This window comes from Melanotaenia boesemani, chromosome 7 (genome assembly GCF_017639745.1).
Source record: "Melanotaenia boesemani isolate fMelBoe1 chromosome 7, fMelBoe1.pri, whole genome shotgun sequence".
NCBI classification, from domain to species: Eukaryota; Metazoa; Chordata; class Actinopteri; order Atheriniformes; family Melanotaeniidae; genus Melanotaenia; species Melanotaenia boesemani.
Genome location: NC_055688.1, coordinates 19,957,430 through 19,984,685, shown reverse-complemented (window position 1 = coordinate 19,984,685; position 27,256 = coordinate 19,957,430). Strand labels below are relative to the sequence as shown.

The 27,256-nt window shown below is 38.0% G+C and overlaps 4 protein-coding genes across 7 annotated transcripts; 2 read left to right on the top strand and 2 right to left on the bottom strand.

Annotated features, from left to right (window-relative positions):
* The first annotated feature begins 764 nt into the window (after positions 1–764).
* Positions 765–3,756, top strand: rpl39 (ribosomal protein L39). Its single transcript, XM_041990731.1, has 3 exons — positions 765–856; positions 1,171–1,274; positions 3,535–3,756. The coding sequence occupies exons 1-3, from the start codon at positions 854–856 to the stop codon at positions 3,581–3,583; spliced, it is 156 nt and encodes a 51-aa protein (XP_041846665.1). The 5' UTR covers positions 765–853; the 3' UTR covers positions 3,584–3,756.
* A 278-nt stretch (positions 3,757–4,034) lies between these two features.
* Positions 4,035–5,721, bottom strand: sowahd (sosondowah ankyrin repeat domain family d). Its single transcript, XM_041990728.1, has 2 exons — positions 5,489–5,721; positions 4,035–5,322 (listed from the first exon to the last, which is right to left on the bottom strand). The coding sequence occupies exon 2, from the start codon at positions 5,206–5,208 to the stop codon at positions 4,234–4,236; it is 975 nt and encodes a 324-aa protein (XP_041846662.1). The 5' UTR covers positions 5,209–5,322; positions 5,489–5,721; the 3' UTR covers positions 4,035–4,233.
* Positions 5,722–5,799: 78 nt separating this feature from the next.
* pttg1 (PTTG1 regulator of sister chromatid separation, securin) lies at positions 5,800–9,266 on the bottom strand. Its single transcript, XM_041990729.1, has 6 exons — positions 9,154–9,266; positions 8,056–8,142; positions 7,844–7,980; positions 7,614–7,695; positions 6,795–6,956; positions 5,800–5,931 (listed from the first exon to the last, which is right to left on the bottom strand). Exons 2-6 carry the CDS (start codon positions 8,135–8,137, stop codon positions 5,855–5,857), a joined length of 540 nt encoding a protein of 179 aa, XP_041846663.1. The 5' UTR covers positions 8,138–8,142; positions 9,154–9,266; the 3' UTR covers positions 5,800–5,854.
* Positions 9,267–9,859: 593 nt separating this feature from the next.
* sept6 (septin 6) lies at positions 9,860–26,711 on the top strand. 4 transcript variants are annotated; one of them, XM_041990725.1, is made up of 11 exons: positions 9,860–9,966; positions 11,561–11,675; positions 15,581–15,776; positions 17,411–17,597; positions 18,793–18,954; positions 19,389–19,485; positions 21,200–21,368; positions 21,467–21,599; positions 21,685–21,875; positions 23,137–23,183; positions 24,260–25,329. In XM_041990725.1, the coding sequence occupies exons 1-10, from the start codon at positions 9,937–9,939 to the stop codon at positions 23,138–23,140; spliced, it is 1,284 nt and encodes a 427-aa protein (XP_041846659.1). In that variant the 5' UTR covers positions 9,860–9,936; the 3' UTR covers positions 23,141–23,183; positions 24,260–25,329. The 4 variants fall into 4 exon arrangements, with proteins under 4 accessions (XP_041846659.1, XP_041846658.1, XP_041846657.1 ...); XM_041990724.1 differs by lacking the exons at positions 23,137–23,183; positions 24,260–25,329 and adding an exon at positions 26,271–26,711; XM_041990723.1 differs by lacking the exons at positions 23,137–23,183; positions 24,260–25,329 and adding an exon at positions 25,788–26,264.
* The last annotated feature ends 545 nt before the right edge of the window (positions 26,712–27,256 follow it).

The following is a 27,256-nucleotide window of genomic DNA, read 5'->3' as shown; positions in this document are numbered from 1 at the left end:
GCAGGTGACAGAAATAGTACCCACTTTTTACAGGAAATAAATCATCTTTGCTGAAGTTTGTGTTGTCTCTTTTTACTTTGTTAAAGGTTAAGACTTAGAGTACAAGGGTGATTTTTTTTTTTTTATCACATAGTGGGTCTACTCCATGATTTTATTTTTTTGATGTGAAACTGTTTTTTTTTCTCTCTTTTTAACAGATCATGACATTTCTGCCAGTATACTTCTTTATTGTTGGGCTCAAAATACAGTAAACAAAATCTCAATAGTTGACCAATTTTCTCTGATTACTTTCCCTGGACTGATAAAAGAAAAATCTGCACTTTCAGTAAGCTGTTTAATAACCATAATAAAAATCATCAACAAAATAATAATGTGTGATTAGCTGCAAAATTATCGCTTCGCTGGTTGTTTGATTTCCTGTTGAATAAAGGGATATTAAAACTATGTCGCTGAGTCAGTGGAAATTAAATAAGTTATATGTTTTGGTAAAATCATAAAGTGTTATGTCAGATAAGAACATAATTCTATTTCCATGTGGAAATCTTTGCTTTCAGGTTCATTGAGGGAGTTCAAAGGACAGTGAGCTTGTTAATCTCTGCCCTGAGACTTTTCGTACTTCGATTTATTGTTTGTATAATCATCTGCATTATTTATTTATTTTTTTTATTTATTTTTTTTATCGGCCACATTTATGAAACCGTGTTTTAAACGTATTCTTTTAAAATGCTTTTATGCTATGCATTAAATGGCCACTTGCTGTCGCTGCTTCGTGGCGCTTATTTGTTAAACTCCTGACGTCACTTCCTTCTCTCTCTTCGACCACCGCCATAGTGGGGAAAGGACTGTGGACAAAATGGTAAATACAAAATCTTTAAACATCCACACCACTAGGCCCTGTAAACAAAATCTTTTCCAAAAAAATGATTTATTGTCGTTAAACTGGTTAATTAAATATCTGTATGTTTTCTGTAAGGATGAGACAGAAGTTATAAAATTGTGTTCAGAGATGCTAGCCGCTACATTCTCAGTAGTTGTACGCGTGTTACCTTTTTACTTCCTTCTTGGCGTATTAGTTTTAGCTTTGTGTGAATATTTTTTTTTTAGAGATATGACATCTTCGCATCTTTAAACGCAATTATTGTTAACACTGAGCTGATTGTCTGTTTTCAGTCGTCCCACAAGACTTTCAGGATCAAGCGTTTCCTCGCTAAGAAGCAGAAACAGAACCGACCGATTCCTCAGTGGATCAGAATGAAAACCGGCAACAAGATCAGGTGAGTTAAACAGCTGTTTCACAGGCATCCTGTAGCCCACGAGATGATATGGGTCTACACATGTCTAAACCTTTGTACGAAGTCTAAAGATTTTTACTGAAATGAGAGACTGCAATAAGGACAGAAGGTTTTATCCCATAGTTTTCATCTTAGGTACTGTTTGCAGCCATAGAGATGCAGGGTCAGGTAAAATTATTCAGAAATATACCTTTGTGAGGTTTTATAATATTCTGATACTGTCTTAGACAAGTGTAATAACCAAAGGCTGCTAATTTCCTTCCCTTAACATCATTCTATATTATAACAACTGAACGCTACCTCCTGTCTCGACTTACAAACATACTATCAGTTTAAAATTTTATATCTTGTCCTTTATTATAAGGTAAGATTTTAAGCTGAATAAATTGTATGCACAAACATATAAATGCTTATATACATACAGTAAAATCTCTCTTAATGGGTCCCTATAGAACTAAAGCCTGCATAGCTGGGACTGATGTATAATACCAAACTGTTAACGAGATAAGCTGTCAAAGTCCTGTTTCCTGCATCCCAGAGCATTTGACTAGAAATGGTATCTTAGCATCCTTCAGTAATATTCTAACCCAATAAGCATCTTAGTTTATTTGAACGGGTTTTCTTTGGTGTGCAGTGGAAAATAATGTACAGTTTTCTTTAAGTGTTTCATGCTATCTGTATGTTTCCTAAACTTGCACATCTCTTTCTCAATTTTTGCAAAAGCCTGTTAATGACCCGTTCATTTTAAGCCACATGAGTTGAAGCAGGAAAACTTTAAAAGCTGCATGACATGAGTTGTACAGCAGTGGTCCAAAACTGTTTAAGCACTGATCCCTAAGATAACACAGATTGGCACTCCACCCTCCCAGCTGAGTGGTTAATTGTGTGATATATCAAATGAGTCATCTTGCTGCCATCCTTTAAATATGTTTGAAATCTGTTGAGATACTTCAAAAATAAGAATGACACACTATTTTTTATATCAATGTAGGCTATGTTTTTACATTGATCTGGTGATTCCCTGACCCTCCATGGGGGTTGCGAGCCCCAGTTTGAAAAAATGCTGTTGTACAGGATAGCCAGTTCAAAAGAGTTTAGTTTGTTTGTAATGAGTTTAAAGTGCTCTCAGGTGATGCATTTAATTTCCAAGTTGTTTACGTTGTCAGCATGTACAGAGATGGCTGACTCACTAATGCAGACAAAAGGGCAAGATCATCCAAAGCAGGTCTGCAAATGCAGCACTCCTCGTCCATAGAGTGCTGTCATTAACCCTGCTGAGAGCACGTCTGCTGTAGAGCCCCTACTCCTGCTCACTGCTCCAGTGACGAGGAAGCTCTTTAGCTGTACACCTGCTGGATTGTGTGCTTGCTTTTGAATGACTGATCTACACACTAAATTCCTTTCTTGTTGGACTGTTCATTTGTGTAATTGCTAGTCTGGGACTGCTCCATGATTGCCAGTCATTTAGTCTCAGACACTGGTGATGGATCAGATAGTTTCCTCTGAGACTAGTAGTCAGTTTCAGAGCATTTAAGTCATAAAATCAGCTTTAAGAGTTAATTGTAGATTTATTCATTATATATTAAACTTATGTTCGTAATATTCTCTGTACATGGTGTTTGTGTCATCAGAATTTGCTATTAAACCTGTCCTTGATTTTGTTTTATTTGTATGTGAATTAAGACAGATTGATTTATACTATTTTTATGTGAATGTCTGCAAGAATAAGCTAACAACACTAGTTTTAATACATATGTAGCAGTTGATATATTTTTCAGCATAACTCGACAAACTGCTGAAGATGCTGTATCTCCTAAATTTTGTTCTTCAGTTTGAGTTTACAACAAGCTGTGCCATTTAACTTTGATCTAGTTGGACAATTGCCTGCTTATAAGAATGGACAGATAAATTATTCTGGATGTAGGTTTAAATTTGGAAGTTTTCCAAGAAATTATTTGATCAGTTAAGATTAAGATTGGTTGTCTGTTGTCACATTAGAGAGAAACAGACTGTATTCTTTTACACGTGTGAAGCACATTTTAACAATGGGTAGTTAAAATGTGAGCAAGGCTGTGCAATATTGAGATTTATAGTAACAGTTACTTATTTCTGCTATTCATTTGGTTCAATTGCAACTAGAAAGTCCAATAAATAAGGCTGTAGTTATTCTGTTTTGTACAGGGAATATGCTTTTTAAAATCTTCACGAGAGGCTCTACATTAATTTTGTCACTTGATTTCAGGTACAACTCCAAGAGGAGACACTGGAGGAGGACCAAGCTCGGCTTGTAAACATGAGGGTCTGTGGATTCCAGCATCCCTCCATCCCAACATCTGTCAGGACCTCCTGCTGCAGGGCCGGACCACAGGCAGGGATCCATGTAATCTGGAGCAGCAATTGTTTTGTACAGATACTCTGGTTATGCCCATGTTTGACAATAAAAGATCTATGATCAAACTTGAAATGTGGTTGCACAACCTGTTTTTGCTTTTTTTTTTTATCTGAGTCGCTTTAATAGGCTGTTTCTTTTTTCTTTGTTTATTTTTAGGCTAACCAAATTTCAGATGGGGAAGGTTTGTGTTGACTCAGCTTTGCAGATAAAGAAGCACTCACATTGAGGGGTTTAATCTGTGACCACGCAGTAACTGGTTCATGAAAGACTATTTGTAGTTTGACTTGAATTTGAGGTCTGAAACAGCACAGCCATTCAAACAGACCGTGGGATGAATTTAATACTCAAATCTGGAGGGAAAAGCTGCAACATGCAAAAATACGTTATTACCAATACTAAAAGAAAAGTCTTGACGTACAAAAAAGGTTTATTTAAATTTAAGTAGGGTTTTTAATCAGATGTATAGAACAACCCTGTGACCAGGTATCGGTTCATAAATCATAATTAATGCAATTAATGCATATACAATAAAACATGGAAAGCAACTGATCAGGTTTTGCTTCCAAGAAATGAGAAGGAAGGTAGCCACTTTCTAATGGACCCAAATCTCCAACTGTTCCTCCTGGAAATCTGGTCACTGTTCACAATTTCTGTCTTTCCACCATCGACCTCATCACAAGCTGTCAAGTTTACTGCGCCAGCGCAGTTGTTATTGACGTTTTTGTTGGAATTTTGCGCACATCCGCAGTTGTGCTCATCATCCCAAGTCCCCAACAGCTCCTTCATCTCCAGAGGGGCGTCTCTCTTCAGATACTGCCAGGGTCTCTTCCCGTTGTAGTCCATGACATCGATGTTGGCACCAAAAGCTCCGACCAGCAGCTTGATAACCATGTACTGGCTTTGCATGCTGGCGACGTGCAGCGGGGTGAGACCACCGCTGCCCCGCAAGTTAACATTCACAGGGATGCCCTCACTTTGTGCGTACTGCAACAGTTTGAGTAGAGTCTCGTCCTGTCCTTTCTTAGCCAGCCAATGCAGAACTGAATAGCCGCTGATAAAATCCTTCCTGGTTAACAGATGGGGTTCAAGGGTAATAAACTCCAGAGTGGTTTCGTAGTTTCCTTCAACTGCCGCTAACATCCATGCGTGCTCCATCGGGTACAAAGCCCAGTCGGTGTCCTGCTGGAATGACGCGCTGTAGGTTTGTGAGGACAGCACGCTGCTCAATCCGCTGTGTGATGAATTGCTCAGGAGCAGTTCCTTTAGATATTTTTTACGCATAACGGGTGTGAGCGACCCCTTCTCCGGACCTTCCTTTTGGAGTCCTCCCGGTCCAGAGCAGTCACTGACTTCTTGCTGCCTTTGCAGCCTCGACCTACGCTGGAACGTGCTGGGCATGACTTGAATGCCATATTTCGACAACCGGTCCACAACGGTGCCCTGTCTGGACGTCCTGCTGTCGTGGGCGTCGGAATTGCCAACAGCTGGTTCAGATCCAGTAAAATCTGAAGCGCTCTCGTACATGCTGATCAGCTTCCTCTGCAGAAGATTTAAGGCTACTTCCTTTTATTTTGGCTACACCCTGAAGAAGCCTCAGATTATTAACTCCAATAATTTCCTTTCGGTCCTACTCCTTTCCTGTGTCGGGAGAAAAATTATTTAACGAACGATTGAAGATAGACTATCTCTGAACGTGATAATACTGTTACACATACTTAAAGGACTTTAAAACGTTACACTTCCTCATAACCCCAGTTTCGAGTTTTACAGCATTCTGTCCACTACCAAGCAGACATAAACTCACCTGTTCCAAGTCCAAAACGCAGGTCGACTGGTCTACAGAAGCGCGTGCGCACACACACGTACCGATAGTTTTAATTTAAACCATGTGAAATTTCAAACGGACAATATTCTAATATCAGATTCTTAACAAACAGAAATTCTCCTTTTTCTTCAAAGAGGAACTGAGACAAAGTTCATTCTAATCTCTGGCTAAACCAATGTCGAGAATCCCTCACATGTGACCACTGATGGACTTTAAAAGCAGGAAGTCGTACAGTTTACTCCCCTGATACTGTCAGAGCATGTCAGTTATAATGGTGCTGAGCAGAGAAGGAAAGGTAAATAAAACTTTATTTCAGAAAATATAAAAAACAGTTAACATGCATGGTCAGAAAGATTCTGGAGGAAGCTCAATGGTCAGCTCATCAATGGTTTGAAGAAAGGCATCCAGCTCCAGGCAGTAATCTGAAAAGAATAGTGTCGAGTTAATGATACATGTAGTTAATGATACTGCAATTTCCTCCCTTTCTTCAGGCTACAATTACCGTTGCTGCACAAATGTTATTTGCTACAGCTGGTCGAATACCACTGAGGTCTTAAAACTTAACTTACAAACTTATGTCAGACGCCAACTAAACCCATTACCCTATAGTTCTGTCTTTTTTTACTCATGACAGTATATGTTGAGCTCAGTCAGTTTTTAAGCACAAGGGGGCTCTCTTAATCTAGGTAGGTCATGACGAGTTGGACTGAACACAACTTGCTCAGGAACAGTTTATATCTAATATCAGATTAAAAATTGTCATTAGGGAAAGACCAGCATCATTTCATAATCCCTGTCCTGATGATATCCCAAACAAAAACTGAACAGTTGTTCCGGAGAAAAGCATCTGCTAAAAGAAAGTAAAATAGAATCTAGAATAGAACGAACAACAAGCCTTAGCTAACAAAAGGAAGATTATAGTGACTAATAGTGAAAAGGATGTTTAAGTTTTGTCAAGTCTGCTAACAAAACCTGGTTATGTTGAACTTACTTTGTAGCCCACCCCTCAGTTCAGAGATGGCTGGGAAACTCAATTCTGAGCAGGACTAGTGGTGGGGAATCACTTACACTATACAACCCTACACTTAAAAAATAACCATATACATTGTTCTAAAGACAGATATTTGTGTAGTTTCGGTATAGTAAAATTTAAAAATAAAACCTCATACTGAAATGCAAGACAGAATGTTGTCTAATTCAGGTGAGTTGAATACATATGGGTTGCCCATCTATATGGTTCAGTTCAACAGTAAGTGTTAATGTGGACCTCACAGGAACTTGATACCTTGACGTTTTGGCAACTTCACTGGTGAAAGATTTGGCAGTGGATCAATCTTTTCCAGGTCCTCCTGATATCGATGCGAAGTTTGAGAGAGACAAGCCAATCCAGGTAGAGCCAAGCCACCAAGAGGAATCAAGTCTTCAGGTATACCATACTTGTCACACTCTGGAAGATAAATTGTTTGACATCTGAGTACAAACAGCCTTGGCATGGGTAAACTTCTGTTCATGCACACTTAGATTCATAACTGCCAAACAATTTTGTGGTTTAAAAAAAAGGTCAAACGCATGGAACCAAAAACTGCCAAAAATTTAGTGAGCCACAATGCTGGCACTGTGTATTTCAAACAGCTTCTGAAATTTAATGTTACTGAAAGTTTCTCAGTTTAAAAGGTGTAGACCATGTTGCAACTCATTAATGTTCACTTTAAAAATGCCTGCAATGCAGACTAGGAGTCCAGAGTTAGAGGGCAGCAGTAGCTCAGGAGGAAAAGCAGTTGCCTCCCCATCCAGAAGGTCGGCGGATCTCTTCTTCCTCTGACTGCATGCTTAGGAGTCTTTGGGCAAGACACTGAACACTGCATCTGTGTGTATATGTAAAAGAGTGAATGTGACATACAGTAAGTGCTTTGAGTAGGGAAGCTGACTGGAAAAGCGCTATAAAACTAGCTTTGTAGCCAGTTGAAAATGTGATTGTAATTAGAGGACTGAAACTCTAGACTGGTAAACATGACCGATCCGTCTCCATTTTCTTGTTACCTGTTACTTGTTGGACAGTTTTTAACCTGTGATTGGCTGCACTATTACAACAGTAGGCAATTACCTAAAGGATCATAAGGGATGAACTTTTCAATTTCTGGATATTCCTCCAATTTGGAGTGAGGAGTTAGCTTGACCTTTGTTTCCTATAGGGAGAAAAAAACAAAACAAACAAAAAAAAAAAAAAAACAAAAAAAAAAACACACACACAACTTATTACATATTGCATGGAACAAACAAATAGTAAATCACATTATTGCTTTTTAGGCTGGAACTGTAATGTTCAAGTCCAACCTGAGCCAACAGCTTCTTCTCTTGTACGTTGACAGCTGGGGTGGAGATCTTTTTGTTCACATTACCAAAAGCCTTACGGCCAGATGGCAGAGGGGTGCGAGTGGTTTTAGCAATCATAGGAGATTTCAGAAGTTTCTCTGGTGGAAAAATAACATTATTAGTGTGGACTTACACACAGCTTTATGTTGTGGCACAAGAAGACACTTCCATACCTGGAGCAGACTGAAGTCGCTGTCGCATCTTCAGAGAAGGTGCATGAATACATGCATTTTCTTGCTCCGCAATGTTTGCCATTGTATCTGAAACATGAACTGATGTTAGCTTCTGCAATATGCTGCAACTAGTAAAGACAAAAAGGTCGACTTTATTTTCTTGTCATATTTTTAAATGGTAAGTAAGCTGAAAGTTTAATACAGTCAATTTTAATTGTTCAGTGAATTGCTGTGAAAATGGTCTAAGTTAAGAGATTAAATTATTCTGATCACTTTGCTGTTTAAGGTCAGCAAACATGCAACACATTCTTTTGCTACAGCCTCTTAGCCATGTTAACTGAAAGGCATTTAGGTTATTTTGTTCAAGAACCAGCTGAATCAAGGTGAGTAAAAGTAAAAACATGTTGACCTAGACAGTTTGTGTGAAAGCCCATTCTTGACCTGGGAAAGAACTTTAAGCCAAGATCCACAAACTTTAAACTATATGTAGATTTCCATGCTTTTAAGAGGAAGGAACTAAAGTAAACCCAAACAAACAAAAACACAGATATTAACAAGATCCCCCCTATAAGTAATGCCAGTAGATTAGGTCACTTGATATGAAAAGAAACCTACCAGATAATATTATGATATGATGGATATGTTGCTATTAGTTCTGTCAGCAGTAGTGTTTGGAGAATCCGTTTATTCATTTTATGAGAGCCTAATGCACCAAAACCCTGCAGCAAATCTCGCAAATTCTGACAAATCTACTCGCTGTAAGAAAAAAGTTCTTACAGCGAGCAATACCGGGTACAAACAAACAAAAAACAAGATTAGCCTACGTATATTTAACTCGGGTTTAATTTAAAAACAGATTTAACCATAATAAACCAAACAGACTGCCGTTAACAGACCGTTAATTTGACGTCTGACCAAGTAAAATGACCAGGACTAAGGCTTTAGGCTCTAAATCTAAGTTAGCTTTCTGTTAGCTCACGTTAATTGTGGCTATTGGTTGAATAAAGTCTTCTTCGATAAATGTACGACTATTGGCCAATACTGCTTAATAAAAGGCAAAGGTAGCCTCAACACACCGTTACTCTCAATGTTTGTTACCTCAGTTTAATATGCCCGTCGCTGTTAGCAACTTCCCGATCTCAGTCTTGAAAAATGTTGTTGACATCGTCGTTGCAACCCCATTTTAAACTGAGTGCCTTTTTTTTATTGGTCACTGTAACACACGTGACCCGAGTAGGCATATCCCCAATGATTTTGTAGCAGATCGTAGCAGATGCAGCTAAAACAAACTTTAGAGGGTTGTCTAATGTTTTTTTTTCTTTTTTTCTTTTTTTAAGTAATGACCAATTTTTAATAACTAACAATGTGTGGTTTATCTATGCCTTGTGGTTTCTTGTGAAAATTACTGATGGCAGTCCCACTTATTTTGTTCAAATGCCACAAATGTCCGTTTATGTTTCTCATTATGAGGTCATAGCAATACATCAGAAATGTGTCTCTAGAGGAAATTTTACTTCAATGTCTATCTGGCCAATGCTGCTAATAAATCTTTGTAGTTTGCAACGCTGACGGATTGCGGTTTACTACTATTCCCATCAGACGGAACCATGATGGCATCCTGTGGGGGAGTTTAGCTGGTTGTGCTAATTTAATTATAATTATTGGGAAGACATTTATCTAAAAGGAAGGCAGAGTGTTTCTAGAAGTTATTATGGCAACAACTGAGAAACGAGATCTTAGTTTATACCTGCTTGTCGTATGAGAAACGCCTCAATTAAGTGGTACATTCCCGGGCCAGCTTTTAGTGTAACGTTACGGTGCAGCTTCCTTTGCTAAACAGAGAGCAGTAGAGGGCTAGTCCTCCGGCTAACAGCAGCTATTATGGCGTCAACCGAGATAGCGAGACAAGCTGTAAGTAGGCTGTTTTATTCTTGGATGCATTCGTCGCATATAGCTTATATTTTCGATATGCATTAAACATATTAAAAACATACATAAGAGAAGGAGATTTGATGTGGATTTAACCAGCCACCACCCGTTCTCGTGCCTTTCAATCGCCATTCCATCCTAAATTCATTGTAGCACAGCTGACTTTGATCTATTATTACTTTTTAAATTTTTGATCATGCCTTTCATAATCCTGTAAAGCATACCATTTAAAATTAAAGGCCAAGACGCCCCATTCGTAGCTTTCTGACAGTATAGGTTAGTCCAACATCTAAAATTTTCTTCAACGCCAACAGATTTCCTGTGCTGGTATCGTTAGGTAAATTCTCTTGAAATGGCGTGCTGTGTATTATATTATCTTAAAATCAAATGTAGTAGACTTGATCGCTAAAACGTCAAACCAACATTAAGCTATGGGTAGGCCATTCATTCTGAACGCCCCCGTTTCAGCGCAGGTTCCGTGCTCATTTCCGTTATTTCCGTTATGTTTTTTTCATCCAATCCGCGCCGTTAACTTTGAAACGGGCGTTGTCGTAATCGCTCATAAAATGTGGGCAAAACAGATTCTAGCTGGTTTTAGCCATTTAAGCATACAATTTGAAAAGCATGTGTTAACTTGGCCTGTTTTTGTAAGAGAGAGAAAAAATGAAGCCACTTAACCCAGATGGAGTGCTTAGAATAGCAAGGCTGTGCAGTCAGCTATCCCTTTGTGGCCCAATAAATGAAACAGGCTTGAGTGTCATGAAAAGCAGGGATGATTTCAGGAATGTTGCACTTGCAGCTGAGGAGTATATAAGCTGTTCAGCAACATTCCCCTCAGTTTCCCCAAACTCTCCCTCAGCTGTTTAAACCCACTTTCAACCATCTAAAAAATCTACAACTGTTCAGTACCACCAGCTTGCCTGGTTGTTTTAAATTTACCCTCAGACTTTTTTTTTTCTTTCCTCAAAGCTTTTTGCCATATTGGACAAAAACACAGTGTTATGTTGAGCCACATAATGGCTGGTTGTCTGAGGTTTAGCTGTTGGAAAGCTCTTGCTTTTGGCATATGATGGAAATTCTTTGCTTCCCTGCAGCTCATAATATGGATGTAGGCTGCAAAAATGAGACTTGAGGCGATCTAGATGCTCACTACAAACCACATGCCCCCTCACACCCTAACAGCAATACTTTTTACTTTTACGTTCAATTTACTTGTTGTTTCAGCTTTTTGTTGACATGAGGATTATTGTTATGTGATCAGTGACACATTTCCATATATGTACACTGTGGTTTCAAACTGTCACGACTGACGGAAGAAAGCTGCCGCTCAGAAAACAGGAAGTGACTGAGACTGCACCTGAAGTCAGTCTCAGTCACTAACATAAAATATGGTGGGAAGGGAGGTTGTGTGAGTGCTACTTGGTCATACAATGTAATTTCTCTGCAGGGCACCTCTCGCGTTTATATTTTTTGCATGAATTCACAGACATGAGCACCCAGTTCTCTCTCTGCGCAGAAGGTGTTAGCAGTTGTTGGGTATGAAACTGATTCTTATGTTGGTTTCTTTCCTCTTTAGGGTGAAGGTGCTCGTGCTGTGCCTCTGGCAGGCCATGTTGGCTTTGACAGTATGCCTGACCAGCTGGTTAACAAGTCTGTCAACCATGGTTTCTGCTTCAACATCCTCTGTGTCGGTGGGTGTAACAAGTATTTTTATGCATTCATGTGATTAATCTCTTTCTCGAGATACAAAGCAACTCACTGTTTCATGTGCTTATAGGTTCCTTGGCTCCTGTCAGTTTTGTTATTATGTTGAGCAAAAGGCTCTTGGTTCTTACTAGTAACTCAAGTAGCTGGGTGTAGGTTATAAAATTTTACAATTACACTTTTTTATATATATTGCACAGTCTGTAACAATTGTGCAGCAGTGAGGAATGCTTTACTGCATGTTTTCTTTAATCTTGGCAAAATCAGCCTCACTAAATATTCCACATATGCAGTTACATATACAGTTTTAAATGTCTTAGCATCCTGCTAATATAATTGCTATCTAATGTTGCAGTTGAGCAATAAACATTAGCATTTTTAAGGAGACAATGTTCTCTTTGTGTTATATCAGATTTAGAGTCATGTTTATTAAACTTGTTGGTCATTTGGAAAACTATCATCTATGGTGGTATTACATTGAATTATGCAGCCCTTATTAGATAACAGATGTGTTTACTGTGTTTTACTGGTACACTGAGTCCACGCAGAAGGCTGTGCCAGATATAGTGGTTTTAAGCAAAAGTCATTACAAATTGGTACACCATATTCATATTGCTATTTAATGCTCTTTTTCAGAGGGCCATCAAATGTTTTACTCTGATTTTGTTTTGGAACACTTTGTGTTTTACTGTGAGCTTCTTCAACATTTGTTATTTCAGTGTTTTACTAAGCCTAATTTCATGGTACCCTACAGTGCTCACAAATGAGGTGTACACATGCATATGAAAATATTGTGACTTGTTTACGCTTTGCTGTCTTTTCTAATAACTCTTCATTTGATTTTGTTCATTTGCTCAATTAAGTACCCTTCTAAATACAAACATACAAAACCAGTCATGGGATCCCATAAAAAAAAAGTCTAATTTCACAGTTCATATAGTCATCCCTAACCTCCCTATCTCTTCTTCCTTCTCCAGCTGCCTACAGCAACAGATGGAATAAGTACATTAATGGACTAAATGAAGTATTGTATACTTCTTCAGACATGCTTTTAAACATAATGCACACTGTTAACAAGCCTAACAGAAATATTATATTCAAAGAGCCCATGGGATTTAAAAAAAATCAGTTTTATAATAAACTGAATAGAATTAATTATGTCTAGACCCTGCATCTGGTTTGTACTGTCACCATCCAGCAAGAAGGTTCCTGATTCGAATCCCAGCTGGGGCCTTTGTGTGTTGTGGTTACATGTTCTCCCTTTTGTACATGTAGGTTTTTTTTAGGCACTTTGGCTTCCTCTCATGATCCAAAAACATGCATATTAAGTTAACTGGTAATTGTAAACTCCCACTAGGAGGGAGTGTGAGTGATTATTTGTCTCTCTATGTTAGCCCTGTGATGGACTGGCAACCTATCCAGTGTACCGCCGCCTCTTGCTTCATAGCAGCTGGGAAAGGTTCCAACCCTCCTGTGACCTGAGAATAGAAAGTGGATGGACAGCTGAGTGATAGTGATACTGGATCATTTTGTTCCTGTTCTATTAGTTTCATACTGGTTAGAAAGCAGACAGTTTTCATTTCAAGGAAATTCTACCTTATGGATTTTTATTTGACACAGTGGTGATTTGTTGGAGTTTAGAGAGGTAGTTGCTTTTCTTCAATATGTTTTGACGTTATTTAAAGATTTTCTGTCAAGGAAATGCCCTGTGGATAATTTTATAGTTTTGACTTCCTTCCAAGAAAACAATTTCTCCACATAATGTATATTTGATTGGTTCAGAATAGGCCAAAAACTCCTATTTTGTTTCAAATATGGAAACAAACTCAAGTTACTTCATCTGGAGCTTTCATAACTTAAATTTTTAACTGTGTAGACAAACTTTAGAACCTCTGTTAATCCATCACCATTTTTATCTGCTTCACCCTGTACAGGGTGGCAGGATTTGAAGTGTATTGAGCAACATTAAGCTTGAACATCTTGACATTATAATTCTAATACAGGGAGACAATAAACTCACTCATACCCATTTTGAATCATTAATTATCACTAATGTCTTTTGACTTACACATGCACATAGATAACTTGCAAATTCCTGAATTAGTATGATCCATATGCTATATGGGAGCAAAGGTGACGTGAAAAATAACAAAAATAAATAAAAATGCAAACTGTAAATGTCACTAAAAAGTTTCACTTTCACGTGTTGAAGCACAACTTTAGGCAAATACTTGATCTTTATTTTTATTTGATTTTGTTATGAGCATAAAAAGAGGAAAGCAAAATCTTCCAGATTAATAGCTGAAATATTCTAGGTTTTTAATCATCTTGTTGATACTTTCCTTTAGGAAGTGTTTGTTTAATACTGACTTAAACCTGTTGAATCATTTCCAGTAGGCCTTCAGATTCCTCAAATTAAAGACTCCCTCGCTTAAACACTGCTGTACTTATGTGATCCATCACATCAGGCCCAATGGAAAGAACCTAAAGTTCATACAATATATGATATGCCTAAACAGGCCACAAAGGGCTGAGGAAACTGAGAAAACATCTTAGAGATGATGTAAACCCTTGACCAGACACATAACTTAAGATATGACTTCATATGATTTCTAAAAATAATTCGGAGGGCCTTGTAGATTGTGTACGACGCAGAGTTTACACCGAATAAAATGGATGCAAGTTTTAAAAGTTGTAAAAGACGACCCATAATGTATCGGGAGCTATTGAAGACTGAGAAACTGAAGAGCATCCAAGGAATAAAGGAACGTTTTGGTTTAAACAACCAAGATTTTTATAGATAATTGCAACTAAGATATTATTTGGAACCGAAATTAGAAGGGAAAACCTGGATCTGGCTGATTTCAAAACTATATAAAGGGATAGAATATTTAAAAGGACATAATACAGTTTACATAAAGGAGGAAGAGGCATCCATAGTCTTATTAGTGGAGGAATGGGAAGACATTTGTGAACAGCAGTGGAAAACAACATGCTTTTTATTCTGGCTTGATACGCTGGTGACATTAGGATCATTGCATATTAAGTGCAATTAATCCTTTCCTTTAAATAATTTTTTGTTATATTTTACTTATTAGACAGACTATGGTTCAGTTTAACAACATCAGAAATGTTTGTTTTTCTGCTATATATATATATATATATATATATATATATATATATATATATATATATATATATATATATATATATATATATATATGGCTTTCAGCCAAAACACAGAAGCTGAAGAGGTTGTGAATTTGCAACAAGTTGGCCATTCAAACTGTACTGAATATATTTAATATTGCATCAGGGTATTTGCATGTAAAAACAAAATATATAATGTTTTCTTTATTTTTGAAAAATTTAATAAAAAGTAAATAATAATTACAAAACATCTTCAAATTAGAAACCAAATTGCCCCAAGTACTAGATGTCTTTGCAGTGAACTTTTCTATGCCCAACAAGCAGCAACACTCTTTATATGAGCATGCACAGGATTTCTTTAGAAAAAGGTGGAGAATTTGGAGCATAGTGATGACTCTAATAAAAACAAGCCAACACAGACTGTTGGTCACATATTTATGGATAAAAATAGATTTTCCTACCGAGGGAGCTCTATATCTGAGTCATCTAACAGCCTCTAACTGTAAATGGTTGTCAAAATACATAATCAAGTAAGCTATCTTTGCCGTTTCTGTCCCTGGAAGCATTTTACTAAATCAGTGTCAAGTCTCTTTTAATTGATGTGTCACAAGAGTCTGAGGTAAAGCTGTCAAAGGAAATATGGATGACTGGGGCAGGTATAATAACAGTAAAGTGTGATTTAAATAATGTGATAGTAAAATCAAGACCCCAATAACTTCATATATTTTTCTCTGTTGTGCAGGTGAAACAGGTCTGGGCAAGTCCACTCTGATGGACACACTGTTTAACACCAAGTTTGAAGGTGAACCCACCCAGCACAACCAGCCAGGAGTCACGTTGAAGTCCAACACCTATGAGCTCCAGGAAAGCAACGTGCGCCTTAAACTCACTGTGGTCAACACAGTGGGCTTTGGAGACCAGATTAATAAAGAGGACAGGTAAAACAGTCTGCACAGCTCTCATATCTTTTGGGCTGGTGGGCTGATACCAGAAAACTGTTTTCTTCTATAAAGCCTACTCTCTGTTTAAAATGATTCAGCCTGTCATCAGAAATCCACACTTAATCATGCACATTCCAGAAAATACAATAACTCTGTGAGCCTTTTGGCTCTCAGGTGTCATTCAGACTTTTACTGATCCTCAGGGATGAGGAATTAAATCTCCATCTCAGCCTGAAATCAGAAGGATATCACTGCCCCAAGGTCCATCACTTAGCTGATGTATATGGTCACTAAATTTTGTTATTGAACTTTCACTGCAAAATAGGACTGGGCGATTCATCGATAATATTGATTAATCAGATTTTTAGTTTCTGCTGATTTATTTTTTATAAAAAAATTTAGATTTATTATTTGGAGAACAAATTGGAGATTTTATTTTTAGGCCATATCGCCCAGGCCTACTCCAGAAGGTAACTGGTAACTTTGCTCTTCTCAGATGAACATAAAGATGATATGTGAACTCTACAAGAACGTTATTTACAAGCTCTCCACAGTTTAAATGATAAATTCCAGAAGAAGTAACATGGCCTTAGTGTACTGCACAAAAATTCACTCATAGTCATGCAAACTCCTTCAGGGGAAATATCTATACCATTACCACAAGCTGTGTCTTTGTACCCCGGAAAGGGTGGATGCCTTTATCTTCCTGTAGTTGTCAGTCCATGGGGTCAGTGCTGTTACCTCATGTCTATTGTTTAAATACCACATGTCCAGTCCAGGTTAGGAGATAATGATCAAGTGATTATAGACCGTTTTGAAAATCTGTTGTATATAGATAAAAACTCACTAATCTGGTTGCTCAGCCTCCTCGCATGGTTTTAGACCTTGGGTAGGGGGTTCTTCAAAAGAATCCCACATCTTCTCCAGAAGATGATGATCAGAAAACAAAAAGTCTGAGTTTTGACATCAATACATAATGGACTATTGAGAATACTGTGGGTTAGCTGCAGATATTAGCAACAACATATAACTCAATTATTTATGCCCTTTTCCAAATTTCTCAATCCTGTTTTGTTTGTTAGAAGTTTAGTTCAGATCATCTTTGTACGCAAGAGTAAATAAGCAGCTGAATGCGGTTAACCTGAAGTGTCTTTTTATTTAATTCTTAACAAGTTGATGGAACTAAATAATGGATTGTTAGAGATTTTCAGTCCCAAACAATACTGTAACTTATGTAAAGATTTAAATTAAAGTGATGGTCACTTACTTGGGGAACATGAGACTTAACCTTCAAAGGGGAATGGGTTTAAGGAGAAGAAAAGCTGCTAATGGGGGGGGGGGGGGGGGGGGGTGCACAGCGTGTCCAATGTTATTCTTTAATCATTATTTTGTTACTTAATTTATCATTTATGTTTGAACCTTTTTTACTTCTGGACATGAAGTCATTAAAAGCTAAACTGACAGTTTTTTTAACAGTTAATTGATTAAATAACCTATCGGTTACCCACAAAATTAGGAAATTAGTTGATCTAAATGACTCAGAGACCATTGTTTTAGTAAGCATGGCCTGTGTTAATAAGACCTACTTTGACAAAAGAAGGAAATGCTGAAAGTGCCTCTCTGTTTTCCAGCTACAAATCCATTGTGGAATTCATTGATGCCCAGTTTGAAGCATATCTACAGGAGGAGTTGAAAATTAAGCGCACGCTACACAGCTACCATGACACCCGCATCCATGCGTGCCTGTACTTCATTGCTCCAACAGGACACTCGCTCAAATCCCTTGACCTGGTGACCATGAAAAAACTTGATAGCAAGGTGAGCTTTGCTGCATTAATAAACACAGAATGAGGACCATTTATAGCTTGTAATAGTTATATGGTACTGTAAATCTTTTGGCGTTGCGTGGTTGTTGGAAGTGTTTTATCCTTCTACTTGAGTCATGGGTGAACTTTTTCCAGACAATTTGCCTAAATGCAAGTTGGCTTAGTTCTTGTTGCTGCGTCGGTGTCGGTCAGCTGTGACATGCAGGCTGCTCAGTGACCACTGCCTGGGTTTTATGAGGTCCTTTCCCTTTTGCTTATTTGCATGGAAGTCCTTGCGTTTATACAAAGAGCCTGCTTAGTGTTTGCAAGAGCAGCTGTACCCTCCAGCCAGCACCCACCGCTAGAACGGCACTTCATCTGCATTCAGGCTCTACTCTGCTGGAGGGTCCTCAAGCAAGGTGCTGAATACTTGCCAGACTTCAGGATGTGCTAAAGTAATAATGTAAATATGACCCAGAACATCCACTGCTGGCAGTTACAGCAGCCTGCTTTTGGAGAGCAAATAGTTTGGAACTGTGTGGGAGACATGGCATGGGAATAAAACTTGTGTGGGAGTGAAATTTTCATTTTCCACTAGTCAGTTTTGAGTGACTCCTCTTGCTTTTTCCTGGCTCTGTGACTCCATACTACCATCTCTGTTTGGATCATTTTAATACGGAAAAGGTTAATAAAATAAGTGATTTGGAATAGAAGATAGAGACCTGCTGCTCTCTTTGCTGCATTTTACTGTTTTTATCTCCTTGCTATTATCTCTAATACATAAGACCTGATTTTCAGTAGTTTTAAAGCTACAGAGATGTTCTGCATTGTGTTGTAATGAAATGATGAAGATGGAAATGGCAATTTATTACCATTTCCTTTTAGAAGTTGCCTTTCTAACTACTACTGCATTCTCAGTCATACAGTGATTTGAATGTTATGAAAGAAAATAGTCTGTTTTAGTCTCTTACTAAATCCAGGTGTTACTCAGTTGAAGCTACAGCTCCAGAGTTGTTTGATTTGTAGTGTGTTTGTAATCTTTTTGTTCCTTTTAGCAACACTTTAATTTCTTTCTAAATTTGGACTGTAGAGGTGGAGCCTTTGAAAGAGCTTGAGCTGCGATAAATTTAACTACATCTTTAACACCACTGACTTAATGCTGTCAATATTTTCAACCTATTAAGTCTCAGCTCATTTCTCACTTGCAGGTCAATATCATCCCAATCATTGCCAAATCAGATGCTATCTCCAAGAGTGAACTGGCCAAGTTCAAAATCAAAATCACGAGTGAATTGGTCAGCAACGGAGTCCAGATCTACCAGTTCCCCACGGATGATGAATCTGTTGCAGAGATTAACTCCACCATGAACGTAAGGCTCATAGCTAGATTTCACCAGTGCTATATATTGGTACTGCATTTACAAACCATATCCTCTTAATTCATAGCAGAGATAAGGTTTACACAGCAGTTTTTCAACATTTTCATCATCATACTGACATGTCATGTGATTGAGGACAGGTATCACTACATCTGCTCAGGCTGTCTGGAAGCCGTCCCGCAGAGCAGCACAATCAGTCGGCTCCTGCTGCAGGAAGTCAGTGTAGGAATAATCTTGTGTCGACTGACATATGAGCCAAGGCTCACTTTGATATTTATTAACCCTAAACTGTGGAAATTCCTCAACTCTATAACTCTGCTCTTGTTCACTCTGGCCACATCTAAGATTTACTTTTAGCTTTAGAAGTTGAGGAAAATGTGCAGATTGTACATTTTTTTTACAGTACTTTTCCCTCTGCTTCACAGAGCCATTTGCCCTTTGCTGTAGTTGGGAGCACAGAGGAAGTGAAGATTGGGAATAAGATGGTGAAGGCCAGGCAGTACCCCTGGGGGACAGTGCAGGGTAAGCCTGGTTTACATCCTGCACAGGAAATGACACCATGTGCCCCCCTTGACAGAGCTGCTGCAGCTACTCCCTCCCGTCATGCTTCTCCTCAACAACTGATTACTGCTTATATAACCTTATTTGGCTTCAGCATCCTCTCTACCATCATATTGAATACCAGAGCAGTAGCAGCTCTTTGCTGTCACAAAGGTTTATGTCGCTGATGGTGTTCCAGTCAATTTCTTATTGATTTTCATTACCAATCTATAATACATGGTGTTGAATGTATTTCAGATAGACTTCAGCCTCAATACTTTAATAGAGGTAGTTTGAAATGTGTGGCAATGCTCAAGTTACACTGAACTGCTCAGTTTGTCATTTCAGCCTCATGTATGCTATCATGTCTTTTTTGTGATTGTTGCTAAATGAAATTTAAGTGAAACGTGTCAGAATAGTTCTACCTTAATTATAAGATTACAGATTAAACATAAACCAAAACCTTATTAAGAGGGGGGAAACAGTCTAAGCTTGTACCGTTCTTTTATAGAATTGTTTTGCAGCATAATTAGACCAAAAAAAAATAAACATTGGTTTCATCAGGCTGTAAAATTTCCACATGGATTTTGGTGACTGGGTGCATCTTTTTCCCAAAATGAAGTGAGGGTTGGATACAAACTTAGTCTTGCTGCCCTACTTCACAACCCAGACATGCAAAGGATACAGGAGGTTGTTTTATATGTGCTGAGTCAGCACTACTTCACAGGAACAGGAAGTCCTGCATCTCCCTAAACATTGCCGTCGATCTTTTTTGTGCAGCACTTTCCTTGTTTTCTCCTCAGTTTTGCAGGGACTTGCTTTTGGTAGCATCACTGTTGGGCTGCATTTACTCATGTTGCTGAACTCCATAGCATACGCGTGATGTCTGACCTTCTGCTGTTGTCTCCTGAGCTGTACCCATGAATGACAAGATGCTGTTCATGATTTAAAAATTCTTTGAGTTTAAGTCAAGATAATCCCATGAGAAAATGCTTTTATTTAACATGAAATTGACTATTGATTGACGTAGCAATATGTTCATGTATAGAAAGGTTTAATCACTTATGGAGCAAAAGTACTTTTTCTTTTTACTGAAAAGTTTTTAATTTGTTTCCACCTTTTGTTTGTAGGTTACAATTAGCAAATAATAATGAACAAGTCTCAGTACACCTGTTAATACATAATCAACTGGTGAACAGAATTAATTATATTTTTTAAATGATTATTGAAATAGTCGGATTATTTATTTATTTTTTTCATTTTCAGTTTCCATCCTGTTTACTCAGCATGAATGTGAACGCCTTCAAACTTCTTCAAAGCTAAAAAAAAAAAATCATCATTATTTCATTTGAAATTCAGTATGGTGAATGACAGTCAAAACAATATAAAACATATCACTGTCCTGATGAGTATCATCCACGTTGTATAATATTTCTGGCCAAAGCCTTTATCTTTCATTCTGTCTGTTTACCCCAGACTGGCTGCATGTGTACTCACATGATGTCACATGGTCTGCAGAGAAACCACAGCACATGAACAGTGCTCTGCTTTGTACTAGAACAGTCTTTGATAACCCAACATTATGTAAACCTTCAGTTTGTTTGTGTTTTACACTTTCTGCAACATGTTTTTACATATATTGAGCAGTTTCCTTTTCTGTTGGGTAAAACATGTAGCTTTTATCTCTTTCTTACAGTGGAAAATGAAAATCACTGTGACTTTGTCAAACTCCGAGAAATGCTGATAAGAGTGAATATGGAGGACCTGCGAGAACAGACCCATACACGGCACTACGAGCTATATCGCAGGTGTAAGCTTGAGGAAATGGGCTTCAAGGATACCGACCCTGACAGCAAGCCCTTCAGGTAGAAGGCTTTCTTTCTTTGGTTCTGCACCTGTAATATTCTTGGGAACTTGCAGCCTTCATTAGCTTTTTTTCTTGTATCTTTTTTTTGTGTGTCAGTCTGCAAGAGACATATGAAGCAAAGAGGAATGAGTTCATGGGTGAGCTACAGAAGAAAGAAGAAGAAATGAGGCAAATGTTTGTCCAAAGAGTTAAAGAGAAGGAGGCTGAGCTTAAAGAAGCAGAGAAAGAGGTAATCATCAGGTGCAACGGTGATCTATGTTCTTCCTAATCTTCATTAAAACTCAGAGGTGCTGTTTCTTTTCACTGCTATTTAGCTCCATGAGAAGTTTGACCGTTTGAAGAAGCTCCATCAGGATGAGAAGAAGAAACTGGAGGAAAAGAAGAAAGGTCTGGATGATGAGCTTAACACATTCAAACAGAAAAAGACTGCCGCAGAGCTTTTGCAGAACCAAGCCCAGCAGGCAGGGGGCTCCACCACACTCAAGAGGGACAAAGAGAGGAAAAAGTAAGTATTGTTCTGTTCCTTAGAGGTCTTTATCCTCACAGCACAGGTGCATAAGATCAAATGTGGGATCATGATGGTTGGAAAAGCTACGCGGCTCTAAACCTGGGTGATGCGATGATGGTGTTGACAATCCTTTCCTAAATGAGTCAAGAAGCACAAATGAAAGAACTGATTAAACTGCTAAATGGTTAGTCTGTCACTACTCACTTATTAATCTATCTAAGGTTTATATAATGTGAAGGACATCAAAAGGCTGTGGAAAGTCCTTATTCTGTTAGACTGTTTCTTTCATCTCTCTTTATTTCTGAGAAGGAAACATTTTATCCTCTGGATAATAAGAGAGATAATAGATGGATATAATTTTCATGTTGAAAGAGCTAACTAAAATTTCTAACTCATTACCAATGTGGAAAAATAAGAGAAGCTGAGAGGAATGAAGAATAATGACGCTGACAAGCTGTCCTCATCTAAATAGTTGGGAGACTGCCAACTGTCAACAGTTTGTTGAGTGAATTCCAGCCAGAAACCATGAAACTCCCGACAGCCAGTGCTCTTCATTCAACAATAAATCTGATAAAACTGTAAACAGCCTTTTTAAAAGGTTGTTTCAGACACATTAACTGGAAATGGAAGTTATTTCAGCAGCATTATAGGAAATATCTTCTTTCAGTCTTTATTTCTGCAGCAGCCTTTGTCAGTACTTTCACTTTTATACATTTATAGGCATATCTGATACTGTTGTTTAAACTAATAGTTAAGTTGTGAGGTATATGAGATTATCATAATGACTCTTGTGGATACAGGCAATTTGTGCAACGGGATGTCTTCAACTATGCCACTAACCTCACACTGATGTTATTGGTTCTTTCATATTGTAAGTCAGCTCCTTGTTGTGTACAAGAAAAAGAAGAACACACTTGCACTAAGAAGATTTTGTACTATTTTTTTCTGTTCTTTTTTAATTTACAGCCACTTTTTTTCTTCTTTATGAACTCTGCCTTAATTATTTTCTTTCCCTAAAGATGCAGCTGTTCAAGCTGAGCTGTGTCTGTGGGTCACTGACTAAAACTGACTTGTGAGGTCTTGCACTTGAAGCGTTAACTGAATGATAATTGTGTTTATCTGTATCTAACCTTCAGGTGAATGTCAATGTTTTCTATTTTAAGTCCACAGGAGACAGAAATTTAGTTGATTTTCCCTGTGTAGATGTGTCTTTTGTGAGTGCATGTGTCACCTATGTTGCAACCATAATGTTTTCCAGTTAACTCCTCCCACACTTGCTGCATGCTGCATGAGGCACCTTTTCTGGTAAGGCAACCTTCTGAGTTATACCACCAACAAAAAGTAAACAATAATATTGATAAATGTGCAAAATGATTAAGTGAACATCCTCCTTCTGTACAAACTACTGATAATCAGATTTTAAAGTATCTACTCTGGGTTAAAGCACCTCAAACTTTGATGGTGAAAATACTATACAGCTTGTTATGAGATAACTACCTCTCTTCAAATAAAATAACGGTCACGTGAGCCTGTGAAAACTGCTAAAGATAGTCTAAATTGCTCAAATTTGATTCATTAGCTTAAATTTGACGGCCTGTGTAATGGATAATTCAGACAGTTGTGTACTGCAGACTTGCAGTATTTCGTGGTAACATCTGTGCCCGTCATATCCTTGAGCTGGCAGTGTTTATCGTCGCCGTGCCAACTTCTAAATCAACCAGTTTATTAGATCCCCACACACCCATTTGATGTACTGCTTCATCTACCTCCCTAAATCCACAACAATCTTTTTTTTTGTGGTTCTCACAAGTACTTCCCCACCCAGCCCGGCTGTCACACAAAGATCCATTCAAGGCTGAACTGAGACACCAGGTCACACCAGAGCAGCACACAACCCCAGGGCACATCTCTCTTTATACAGATGGCATGTTTTGTTGATTTCTCAGACATATGATGGCCCCCACCAACACCACTCCCTTCCTCTTGGGTGGATACAAAAGCCAAATACACAGAGAGAGATGTGTTTGAGACTCAGCCACTGGGGAGAGTAAAAGTGAATGAAAACATCTGTGTTGCAATCTGTAAACTCCTCAAGCATTTCTGTACTATAAAAGTAGCTAAAAAATTGGATCGTGTTCTGAAGGAAAAAACAAAACAATCAGACATATTGTTTAACATTCAAAGGCAGAATGAAAACCTTTTAAAGACGTGGATAACTCTTTCACCTTCACCCATCCACTTACGCCGTCTGTGTTGCTTTAAAAGCATGTTTTCCTCTAAATGCCATCTAATGTTGATGTGCTGTTGCTCATATTTTAATGTGTGTCGTGATGTTTTAGCTCAAACAGAAAGCAATAACAGCAATTCTCTCTTATTTCCAGCTAAGGATTCCTGTAGAAAAAGTGCTCCCTTGTGGCCATCCTGCTGTGAATGAGTTTCCATCCCCATCATCTTTTTACAGTACCCTTTCCTCACCCGCACCCAAAAATCCCGTAACTCCACCCTTCACATGCTCCCTCCCCCCATGCTCTGTGGAAGACGCTCAGCAATTGCTATCAGTTTGCCATCACCTTTTTTTTCCTGAATGATGCTTGTTGGTTTCATGGATTGTACAAGCGATCATTCAACTTGTCCTTTTTTATACAAATTTATAAAAATGCATTCCATATTTTATACTCAGTGATTCTTTGCATGATGTGAGCTTTTATAAAAAATAAAAAAAAAATAAATTAACAAACATGACTACTTGTATGATGGGCAGAAATGTGTTGAGGCTAAAGAGAAACATGCATCAAATACTGGGACCTGAGCATGTTCTGGGAAATGTGGAAGATTAAAGAGATAGAAGTGAAATCTGTCTCAACTATTAATTGTTGAATAGATCCCCTTTCCTCTACAATAGAAGACCATTTAAACGTGAATCAGCAGCAGCAGTAAAGTAGAATTAATTTTACTAAATTGTTGCCGTTGGCTAGATAAGATTGCCTGTCAAAGGTGGATTACAAATGCCTCTTTTTCATTGTGAATGTCTTGTATTCAGTGAGAACTGAGGACGATTGTGTAGACTTTTTCTATCTTGCTGTAAAGAAGGGAATTGGAGGTTTAATACATGTCCCTTTGCTGATGTTTCTCTTTGGCCTGATGCATGAGTAGATTTGAGCCTGATGTCTTTACCACTTCTCCCATACCTCATTATGTGTTATGTGCATACTTGTATTAGCTTTCACATTTGCACTTTGTTTTAATGTGATGTTTTTTCTAAGTCTGTTAATGATGTCAGTGCAATTGTAACTTTCGTTTTTTATACTTATTGTTAGGAAACATTTAAAATTCAAACCAAATTATGTCCATCGTCCTTCAGGGACCAATGTTGTCTGTGTCAGTGTTAACTCAAAAAAAAAAAAATCTTTAAAAAAAATAAATAAATAAAGGCCCATTTTTTTTCACCAAACAATGCAGCTGTGGCCATAATCATTGTGTGCGAGACGTATTGCTGTAACTTAGCGAGAGTTTGATGAGCCAGTGGAGGTGCTTGATCTCTGTGATGAAAGTTGAAATGATTGCTGTGATAAAAACTATTGCCATTCAGTGTTACTTCAAATGAATGATTTCCTCTCTGTTTGTAGAGGATATTTTCTCTCTACAACTCAAAATGCTATTTAGTCTTCATCCAATAGACTCTTAATCTTAAAATGTAAATATTTCTTGATACTCAGGATTTTTTGGCATGTGTTGACCTCATATTCTTTTTTTTTTTTTTACCCTTTTAAGCGACAGTCCTCCTCTGATAATAGTGTATAAAAACCACTATACCACATAGTACTTAGGTCAAAGTACAACAGTATAAGAATCATTCCTTGCTCCCAATCCTCAGCTCACTGGTGTGTGTGGTTTCACTTTCCTTTGCAGTAATCCCTGGCTCTGCACTGAATAGGTCCTCAGCCATCAAGCTTTGCTTAAAGACCAGCCTTTGTGGGTACTGAGTACCTCAAATGAGACCAGAGGCTATGTGGACCCCATCCTTCAGGGTTTTTAATCATTACATGCTCTGCTTTATGGGTTAATGACACTGCTGCTTTAACCTCAACTTGAGCTATCTAAATCTTGTTTTATTGTCTTTGCTTCTGTGTACTGATACATGATGTGACTAACACCTTTTCCACTTCAGCCATGGCAGATATGAAAGAAGCACGCGATGATTTGTTGTCAAGGCTGAATATATTTTCATGTATTGTTATCTTTAACTTTGGACTTGACCAGTTACTGTAGTTACCTCTTGTCTATTATAATCAAACCTGAAGTGTTTCTCTCCCCAGATTCACTTCTGAATCTTGTTTGCAAGTATGTGCCATCTCCTCTAACTGCCGGCTATGTTTCTCTTTGTCTTTTTAGCTTCTTTTAATCTGTTTTGACCACCTGAAGAGGGGAATGCAGCTTCAGCAAGATCTAAGCACCCTTTACCTCTTCCTGTTTTTCTTGCTGTGTCAACCTTTTATTCTCCTCATCGCATCTCCTTTTGTTAAAAATGGCCTTATGTGGACTTGCATGGTATTTCTGACCCTCCCCTCCAATGAAGCATCTAAACCCAGGCAGGTCGGGAACCAGGCACAGTTTAAATATGGTGTTGTGTCTTAATGTACATAGAGAGACTCTTGCAGTTTTCAGAGGTCAGGAAGGGTTCACATATATCCAGGACTCACGGGTGAAATCATTATTCAGTCTTTTTTTCATTATTTAGATTGAAATAACCTGCACTATGCACTCGAAAGGATTCTAAATGGGAAGCACACATTCAATTTGAAAGCAAATAGAAAAACAGAAGACAGGCTTGTTGTTAAAAATAAACTGAGGACAGATGCATACAATGCACCATATTATGAAGTAGAGTAAAATGAGTAGGGGTGTTTCTTTCTTTCTCTTTTCTTTGAATCTAATTAAGTCAGAAATTAAATCTGCTGCTTTGACAGTTTTTTTAAACTCCAATTTAAAATAGGTTTTAATGATAGAAAAGCCAAAGCAATCTTTATGGTTCCCATGTTTACACGCCACTGTTAAATACCATGGAGGTCACATGTCATGGCCTTTTATTCCACATTGTGCTTTAATACTCACCAGCCTGTTCTATATTTTGCATGCATCTTTTTTTTAAACTGAATTTCATCACTGCTGTGATCTTTGATCTGCTTTCCCCCCCTTCCTTACTCAGTTTTGCAGTATGTTCCCTTCATTGCTGTTTTATTCAACATGGTGCATATATTTCATGTACATTTGCTCTTTCCTTTGATTTCAGCTCCCATTTTGCCAAATTTTTAGTATTAAATGGAGTTGAACTGAATCCCAGATAAGAGTATTTAAAATACTCGTGCATTTATATAATT

Excerpts from the sequence above, each read along its gene's own strand:
- rpl39 (XM_041990731.1), top strand. Across the intron at positions 1,275-3,534 it reads AAAACCGGCAACAAGATCAG|GTACAACTCCAAGAGGAGAC; the intron begins GTGAGTTAAACA and ends ACTTGATTTCAG.
- sowahd (XM_041990728.1), bottom strand. The coding sequence starts at position 5,208 with ATGTACGAGAGCGCTTCAGATTTTACTGGATCTGAACCAGCTGTTGGC.
- pttg1 (XM_041990729.1), bottom strand. The coding sequence starts at position 8,137 with ATGGCAAACATTGCGGAGCAAGAAAATGCATGTATTCATGCACCTTCT. Across the intron at positions 7,696-7,843 it reads AGAAGAAGCTGTTGGCTCAG|GAAACAAAGGTCAAGCTAAC; the intron begins GTTGGACTTGAA and ends TTCTCCCTATAG. Across the intron at positions 5,932-6,794 it reads GAAGTTGCCAAAACGTCAAG|ATTACTGCCTGGAGCTGGAT; the intron begins GTATCAAGTTCC and ends TATTCTTTTCAG.
- sept6 (XM_041990723.1), top strand. The coding sequence starts at position 9,937 with ATGGCGTCAACCGAGATAGCGAGACAAGCT. Across the intron at positions 18,955-19,388 it reads AGATTAACTCCACCATGAAC|AGCCATTTGCCCTTTGCTGT; the intron begins GTAAGGCTCATA and ends TCTGCTTCACAG. Across the intron at positions 21,369-21,466 it reads CCTGACAGCAAGCCCTTCAG|TCTGCAAGAGACATATGAAG; the intron begins GTAGAAGGCTTT and ends TTTGTGTGTCAG.